The sequence below is a fragment of the Rhinolophus hipposideros genome, assembly GCF_964194185.1.
Source record: "Rhinolophus hipposideros genome assembly, chromosome: 9".
NCBI classification, from domain to species: domain Eukaryota; kingdom Metazoa; phylum Chordata; class Mammalia; order Chiroptera; family Rhinolophidae; genus Rhinolophus; species Rhinolophus hipposideros.
This window is the reverse complement of record NC_138055.1, coordinates 22,201,831-22,211,155: the sequence shown is the minus strand read 5'-3', so window position 1 is coordinate 22,211,155 and position 9,325 is coordinate 22,201,831. Positions and strand designations below refer to the sequence as shown.

Below are 9,325 nucleotides of genomic sequence, written 5' to 3'. Positions count from 1 at the left end.
CCTGCCTCCAAATACACATCACACTGGGGATCAGGTTTCAACATGAGTTTTGGGAAGACAAGACTATTCAAAAAGTCTGTGGGGTCCTCTGTAATTTTGCAAATGTAAAAGGGTCCTGAGACCAAAAGTTTGAGATCCTCTATTTAAACTTTTTCCATATACAGCCTCATTCACAATATATTCTTAGGATTCACCTCTACCCACCTTTGCTTTCAACACCAAAATAATCTTTCTTTAATTGGTTGTGGGAGCCATTATCAGAAGAGATAAGAAGACAGGGCCCATGAATAGCACTGTCATTTGTCCTCCAGTATGTAGCTCTTCTTTCTTTTGTGAACCACTGATTCCCACGGAGCCTTGGCCAATAAACACTTGAAACTTCCACGTGCGTCATGATATTCATGACATCTTGGCTATAGGAATATTTCTTGGAATTATGTATGTCCTTCCCAAAGTCTAGCCTAAATTCATGGATGCTACATAGAGATTATGGGGAAGGTAAAGAAGTTCTATTATTATCTAACTATTCTCCAGTTACAAAAGGAGATTATATTATAAAATAAAAGGTAATTTAGGATGCCTTTGGACAGATCTAAAATAGGGAAATTACGGAAGAGAATGTGGTTAGAGAGCCACCTTTAATTTCATGAAAGGTGCTCTCCAAGAGAACAAAAGAGGAGAGCATTGCAAGAGTCACTGATGAAGTGGGTTTGAGAAAAAGGATACTTTGTTCCTCCAGCTGGTGTCCAGGATAGTGCATCCCAGTCTCTTGTGAGGATCCTTTTATGGCCCTCTAATAAAATTGCTCTCACTAAAGTCAACAGTGGCCTCCTAATGGCTAAAATCAGTGGTATAGACTTTGTACTATTTGATCTTTCTCCAACAGTTGATGGAGCTGAGCAAAATTTGTTTTTTGTAAAACTTTTTCTCTCACTTCCATGTGATTCTCTAAAGCATTTTCTCCTTCTTGTTCTATCATTCCTTTGTAATTTCCTTAACAGAATTTCCCACCCTTGTTTGTTATAAACAAACAAACAAACCGCCAAGACATTGCCAAGACATTAGTGTCCTTCGGGGGTTGTGTTCTGTTTTTAGTCCTTTTCTCTTCTTCCTGAGCTACCTCATTCATAGCCTTCTTTCACATTCAAGCTCTAATAATCCTCTATCTCCATATCCATGTTTCTAACTGACTACTAGGTATCTTTGCCTGGTTGCCCTACAGGCATCTCGAACTTAAAATGCCCAAAGCTTATCTTCCCCTCCACCACCTCCAAAACCTACTCCTCCTCTTCCATTCCTTATCTCAGGGAGTGGTATCATTACCCACCCAAGAACCCAAGCCAGAAAGAAACCTGGGTGACATCCTCAACTCTTCCCTCTCCACATTCAGTGGACCATTAAGTTTTCTTAGTTCTACATTAGAAATATTTCTGCAATCCAATTTCTCCTCTCTAGCCCCCTAAAAACCTCTGCCTAGGGATACTGTGGATACCTGATCATGGCATTGTACATCAGAAGCTAAACATTAATGAATGCCAACTATAATTTTATATATATAATGTGATGGTTCAGTGTGAGGTCGGAGGGATAGTGGATGGGGGGAGGGGGGTTCACAGTATGAGGGATATAAATGATGAACGTCTAAGTATTACCTTGTTTTGTACACCTGAAACTAATAAATAAATTAATTAAAAAAAAAAAAAAAAAAAAAAACCTCTGCCTAAATTCTTATCAATATTTTTATCAAAAATAACATCATAGCAAGTCTCCCCTATTACCAGGCTCTGCCATTTACAATTCTTTCTTTAGAATAGAGGACATCAGACTTAGGGATTTCATTATTGAGAAAAGCTTAAGACACAGTTTTGAGAACTGACATAGTATGTCAAAAAAAATTTTTTTTGACAGGGCACAAAAACCAACATCATCTACTCTCACCGTCATTTCATAATAATAATTTTAGAAGACTGTTCAACTACAAAAAATAGAAAGTACCATATTCTCAGAATAGAAAACAGTTCTTTAAATATATTAGGCTTTTCAAATGAAACACAGTTTGCTGGAGGGAACCACTGCTCTAGAATCTAGACTGCCATTAGAGTCTTCTTTTGCAAAGTAAAAACGACTAATTTTCCCTAGCTTGAAAACCGGTTTGTATTATATAAACACTTCAATTTATCCACATAATCTACATGCATGTCATTTTACTAGCTTTTAATGGATACTCAGTATGCATTGTGTTGACATGCTATTGACATGTCTGCTGTGGTCTTATAATTTAGGTATTTTTTTTTAATTTTGAAATTTAAATATCCTTTGTTACATATCACCTCGAGGCCTTACAATAAAAAGCATACTCTTTACGGTAACATAGAAGGCCCTTTACAATCTGATCTCAATTTACTTACTCCTCAGCAAGAACTTCCCCTAAACATACCACATTCTTTCATGCTTTTATGCCAGCGATTCTCAGCTAGAAGCAATTCCTTGCCCCCTTCTCAAAGGGGACGTTTGACAATGTCTGTTATGGTCCGAATTGTGTTTCCTCCCAAATCCATCTTGAAGTCCTAACCTCCAATGTGACTGCATTTGGAGATTAAATATATATACATATGTATGTATATATATATATATGTGTGTGTGTATATGTACATATGTATACTACACATATACACACATATATCATACTATCTATACATTTTAAAGGTATATGTATAGCATTTTTAACCATAGAGATATGAAAAAAAATCCTTAGTATTTCCCTTAATGTTAAGCAATAAAGCTTTCCTAATTTTTTTCTTAGCATATTTCTTGTTAACTCATTGCCAAAGATCACATAATACATAAGTGTGCCTTAAAATATTTAGACCATTGTATAATCCACAAATGGAAAAATTTTCAAGAGCATGGCTTACTAACAGTAATGTTAGCAAACATATCACTATTGTATCAGACATTGCACTAGCATAAGCGCTTTCCATTTTGAAATTTTATTTTTATATCCTGTGATGTGGTACTATTATTATCCTCATTTTACAAATGAGGAAACCGAAATTTGGAGAGATTAAGTAACTTGTCCAAAGCCATACTAGTAGCAAGGACTTCAAAGAAAATAAGGCAGGGGCCTATTATATTGTCCATTTTGGAATCATACTTTTCTCAGCAAAAATACATTTTTTGGACAAAGTAATAAATATATCTTATTACAATGCATTGACTTTATAATAGGACAAATATCTGTCCAAGGAAAAAAGAAATTTGCTTTAGTCTACTTATCTAGTTAACCATCTGAAACAAAATGACTTCATGTAATTAGCTAGAAAAAATATCCTACCCTGGGCTGGTATTGAGTTACATTTATTACAGGTTCTCTTAAGATTCTTACTTAGGTTTTCAACATTTCTCATTCTTTTATCTTATTCAATTTCCTCTTGCAGAGAAAACCAAATGAAGAAAAGCAATGAAAATAAGCAGCGTCATGGGCTGTTATTTTAAGTACAGTTAACTTAATTACCTCAAACTCTTCAGTGTCTTGGAAAATAATCATCCAGCAAATACCCATTACCAACGTGTTAATATACATATTGTTTTTTACTACTACCTTCAAGTTTTGTTTTCTTGCCTCTTTTCAGGAAAGAAAGGGGGAGAAGTAGAGTATAATCCCTTAGTAGCAAAGAAACAGTATTTTATTATTGTATTTTAGCTTTTTTTTCTCACTGAACAAACTTTATTTTGACATGAAAACTGTGGATCAACTTATATTTCAAGCACCTCTTTGTCAAAATTCATCGATCAAACCTATAGGTTCTGTACCCCAGGATCCCGTGTCTCCTGGGGTGTGTCTGACGTAATAGCTGTGACCCAAGTGTTCCCAGAACGTAGGGAGAAACTGGGAAGATTCACAATAAAGCTTAAAGGCGTTTCTGATGTAGTAGATATTACTTATAAGGATGTTAATAGCTTCTGGCAGTACCTTTGCACAACACAGGTGAGCTTTGATTCTTTCTCAGGTTAACCAACTACATCCTTACCCTCAATCTAAACATCTTTTAGACCCTTTAAAAATTGCTGTTTTGGGCAGCTGGATGGCTCAGTTGATTAGAGTATGAGCTCTGAACAAGAGGGTTGCTGGTTTGATTCCCACATGGGTCAGTGAGCTGCGCCCTCCACAGCTAGATTGAAGACAACGAGCTGCCACTGAGCTGGAGGGGCGGCAGGATGGCTCAGTTGTTACAGCGCGCGCTCTCAACCATGTTGCCAGTTCAATTCCCACATGGGATGGTGGGCTGCACCCTCTGCAACTAAAGGTTGAGAAAAATGGCAAACGGACTTGGAGCTGAGCTGCGCCCTCCACAACTAGATTGAAGGACACTGACTTGGAGCTGATGAGCCCTGGAGAAACACACTGTTCCCCAATATTCCCCAATAAAATTAAAAAAAAATAAATTTCTCAGTTTTGTGTGAGACTAACATGGAACAGAAAGTAATTAATAAATAATGTAAGGAAAGGATGAGCACTTATTATATTTCTTCACATGTCTTTTTTGTTGAATGCTAAACTTTCTTGAGGGTACGGGTTTGTGTCTTATTCATTTTTTATCTTCCACCAAAAAAATTACTTCTAGTCTCCTATCAATCAATATTTACTGAAGTGATTTGCAACTTCAGTTGGGAAGGCAGAATACAGAATTATTAAAAGTTTGGTGCCTGGTGTCCTGGGTTTGGATTCTAACTCTGTTTACCTGCTGTACAACCTGGTACAAATTACCAAAACTCTAATCTACTCAGCTCAGAAGTGGATTAAATGAGATAATGAATGTAAAGTACTTGGCACTTCTCAAGTGCTATTTACACAATTATTTACTAAGTTCCTGTTATGCTCTAATCGAGAGGTAGGTGCTGGTGATGAGTACAAAATATGCAGAATTCCTGTCTTCACAGAGCTCCAGGTACTGAGGAGACATACGTAAAACAAATAATCACACAAACTAATTAAAAATTGTCATGAAGAAAAGGTTAAGAATTCAGTGAGAGGTTCTCAGCACAGGGCCTTAGATTGTAGTTGAGGATGGATTCTCTGAGGGAGTGGCATTTAAACTGAAACTTGAAGGATGAGGAGATTCTCTTTCCTCACGTTCCTCAACTCACTTTAGTCAGGCTTCCATTTCTCTCTCTCTTTCAAAGGTCACCAACGCTTTCCATGTTACTATATACGTGACATTTTTCAGTCCTCTTACTTCACCTCTTGGCAGTACTCAACGCAGCGGATCACTCCCTCCTGGCGATGCCGTATTCTCTTGGCTTCTCTAATAATAAACGCCTCCTGATCTCTTCCTCTCTGACTGCCTCTTCAGTCCCCTCAGCAGATTTATCGCAAGTGCCCGGACGGCCTTGCCGTGAGCTGTAACTGGGAATAACAACACAGTCCTTCTCAGTCATGAAAAAGGAGTGTAGACATGTGAGCACATTTTTTTAGCCCCTTTCCTCGCTTCCGGTACGCTTTCTAAAACCGCGAATATAAAACTTTTCTGTTCCAACAGAGACGCCCCTCTCTTGCAGACTGCGCCTGTCCACAGGCACAGGCATTCAACTTGATTCAAGGAGGGCGGCTCCGCCCGGCGAACGCCGCGGCGCGGGGAGAGGGAGGCGTCGGGTCTGGCCCCAGCCAACCGCAGCCAGGCCCGCCCGCACCCAGATTAAGTACCGCGGCAGCCGCAACGTTAGCCACTCGCCCAACCGCGCGCGAAGCCCACAATCGAGTCCTCCGCCGTCCCAGCATTCCCTGCGCCCCACCATCGAGAGCAGCTTCCGGCGTCGCTGGTGTAGGTGGGTGAAGAAGGAGCGGGCCGTGGGCGCTCTGTCTCACTCCCTCGCGCTCTCTCGGGCAACATGGCGGGCGTGGAGGAGGCAGCGTCCTCCGGGAGCCACCTGAATGGCGACCTGGATCCAGACGACCGGGAGGAGGGAGCTGCCTCTACGGCCGAGGAGGCAGCCAAGAAAAAAAGACGAAAGAAGAAAAAGAGCAAAGGGGCTGCCACAGGTAAGGGGAGTTTTCCCAGTCACCGCCAGGGATGGCCGAACGGCTCGGCTCCGGCGCGGCGGGAGTGACTGGGACTGGAGACTTGGAGCCCTGGACTGGACTGATTCCCAGGACTTGAGTGTATGTCAAGGGCGGGCTATAGGTTTCCAGTACTGAGGAGACGCGGTTTCTCGTCCCGTGTGGAAGCTAGTGGGGGCGAGATGGGGGAGAAAAACGTACCTCAGCTGCTTGTGAGGTAGCTCGGGGGTCAGTAGGCCCGAGCCTCTGTATTGCGGGAACTCATCCCCCACACGGACGGTGCAACGGACAAGAAGCTGTGCACGGGGCCCAGCCCTTCCACCACCCCCTTCTCGGTTTGGCCTCCTCAAAAATCTTGTTCTGACCTCTCTGCTGGAACGTCCTGGGACTTACTCTTTTCAGGGTGGCGTTGAAGTGAGCAAGTCCTAGTGCCTCGACTGCACCTTCCATCCCCGTTCACAGATGGATTTTTGTTGTGGGCTGCACTTTTGGCGTGTGTATGACCACGCACTCGTGTCACTTGGAGTTGTAATTTCAGAATGTGTGGTGGTGGTGGTGGTGTGAATTTTCACCTGCCACATCCCACAGCATCATCAAGCTTTACAGCTTTTAGGCTTAAATTATGTTTCATTGGCAGGCAGTCTACATAGGATAGTCTGAGGAATTTCTCTAAATCCACCGGTAAGGCAAGGAAAACAGGTGAAAGTTTATACTTGGATTGTATTATGAGTTAGGAACGTACATATTTTGAGGAGTCATTGTTTTCCTTGCACCCGGTCCTTCATTTTAGGAAAAATTGTTTGTACCTGTTTTAATTAAAGTCAGCCACAGAAAGAACGAAAGGAAAATGGACAGGCCAGAAGTGATGAACGTTGAGTTGAGAGGTTGGAGTTCTGAAAATTTCTGAAATTTTGATCAGATGGGAGTTGAAGTGGAAGACTTGTAGGTGCTGGGATACTTCCAGAACAAAATTTAACCCCAGGACCTAGGCTACTGGCTCTTCCTGGCTTTCAGATGAAGTCCACACTTCTGTTTGTCGTGTAAGGTGTTTAGCAGGCTGACCCTAATATATTTTTAATATGTTAATGTATCTGTCAACCATTATGAATTCTCTCTAGTAAGTAGCCAGAATGTCACTTCATTATATACTACCTGGTAATGCTATCTCTTTCTACATGAAAATCTGGATCCTCCGACTAGATTGTAATCCCTTCCAGAGCAGGGGCCTGGTCTTTTGCTTGGCTGTTCAGGAATTTTGCTTTTTAGTAATGGAATATCTTTTTCTATTTATTTTGATTTTAGCCAGTCCAGATTGACAACTTCTCTCTTCATGAATCCTTAAAGCCCCTGGGATCCCACAGAAATCCTCTTCTTAACTAAGGCCTTCATTATTTACTGCCTATGTTAAGTACCTGTTTGGTTAATAAAATATTGTAGTCTAATTGTTAAATACTTTAAAAAGTTAAACTACTTAAGGATAGGGACCAACTCACATTTTTGTTTATCCTTTAGCTGCTTACAGAGAGAAAGTGTAATATTTTGTTGGACAATACAACTTAGATATGGAAGATTTTTCTCTGTCATTAAATAAATTCTATTATGTTCACAATAATATTTCTGTTTTTGTTTCCTAAACATTTATCAGGAAAGGACTTGTGTGTTCTACAGTATCTTTAGACATAGTCTACTGGGAAAGTATCTATTAGATTTGATTTATGTTATTGTATTCTGTCAGCAGGGCAGCAGGATCCTGACAAAGAATCAGGAGCCTCAGTTGATGAGGTAGCAAGACAATTGGAAAGACAAGCATTGGAAGAGAAAGAAAGAGAAGATGACGATGAAGGTAAATCATTAATTTGATGTTTGTGGTTAAGAAAAACAAGAAAATATGACATTCTTTAAGTAAAATTTACTTATATGTCCTTATAGTGTATTATTTGATGTTTTTCTTAATTGACAGTAAAGCCGCAATTAATGTCACGGATAAAAAGGAAAAGGTATTAGCAACTCTTCAGAAAGTTGGATATATTGAATGACTGCTTAACTTTTAAAAATATACTTGGTAAAAGGCCAAGAAGTGGGTGAGATTATAAAACTGAAGGACTGTTTATTTAACTAACATTTATTGAACAACTAATATGTATTAGGCACTAGCCTAGGATCCTTGCACATGCATTCTTATTTTACTCTCACAAACGAAAGTAGGTGTTCTTCTCAGGAAATGATAGTTATGTGATTTTCCCAATGTGACACAGCTAGTATGTGTAGACTAGAACCAGAGTTTCAAACCTAGCACCTGATTCCAAGTCCATTCCTTTTACACTTTGTACCAAACCTACCTTTCTTTATTTTCAAAGGAGCGTATTGGAGTGTTTCTAAACTATCATAAATTCTCTGACCCTAGCTCTTGGTGGTATTTTGGTGCTGTTAGATTTCTTTAAAGATGGCAATTCTTGGAATTCTAGGAATTGATGCTATCAATAAGACAATGGATGGAGTGGTTATTATTATACTATTATATGATCTTTTTTGGCAAAGCGGAATTGCGGCTTTCCAATTCTCAATTATTTACTGCTGTGATCTACTGCTCTACCTCAAGCCACCTTGGGCTTATGCCTTCCAACCCTTAGCAACAAATACATACTGTACTGTAATTATTATGTTAGGAAAATGCAGGGTTGTTTTTCCTTTAGAGAAATTTTCTCTGCCTTCAAGGAGCTTATAGTCAAAATTTGGTGGAAAAGGTACCAAAATTCAAGGAATCACTAGCTTCTCCATTTCCTTAAGCAAAACTTTTGTCCATTGTACCTTTGGTTATACTTCAGATTATGAACATACTTTGAGCTCTTTAACAATAAAGGGGTGTATAAATTCAAGGTAATTAATATAGGTTGCTGTAGACCCACTATGTGTAGGATATCACAGTGCTGATCTTGAGTGTACCTTGGTCCGTTGCATCTCTACAAAGTTGTATGAATCGCTTGACAATGAAGGGGAAACTTGCTTGTTAGATTGGAAATCTTCAGTGCATTAAAGAAGACGTTAAGAATATTAGTAGTTTCCTCCAGTTTGGGCTAATTGTCTTCCAAATTCATTTTGATAGTCAATATCAGCCAGTAGTACTAACCTGGTATGAGAGGTCTCTGAGGGGGTGGAAAGCTGGTATTTCAGAATCTTTGTTCTAAAGGAAAATTGGTGGCGTGGTAGAAAGAAAACAGAGGTGAAAAGATAAGCTGCAGTCGTGTGTATTGAAATTTGGGGATGGAA

The 9,325-nt window shown here is 39.8% G+C and overlaps 1 protein-coding gene across 2 annotated transcripts in view; it reads left to right on the top strand.

The window, feature by feature from the left end:
* The first annotated feature begins 5,593 nt into the window (after positions 1 to 5,593).
* Positions 5,594 to 9,325, top strand: part of METAP2 (methionyl aminopeptidase 2) — a 30,013-nt gene continuing 26,281 nt past the window's right edge. The window contains exons 1-2 of one of the 2 annotated variants that reach the window (XM_081060400.1): positions 5,594 to 6,040; positions 7,797 to 7,901. In XM_081060400.1, the coding sequence (XP_080916526.1) occupies positions 5,890 to 6,040; positions 7,797 to 7,901 (256 nt within the window). In that variant the 5' untranslated portion in view covers positions 5,594 to 5,889. Of the gene's footprint in view, positions 6,041 to 7,793; positions 7,902 to 9,325 lie in introns of both variants that reach the window. The other variant, XM_081060399.1, reaches the window with a different exon arrangement.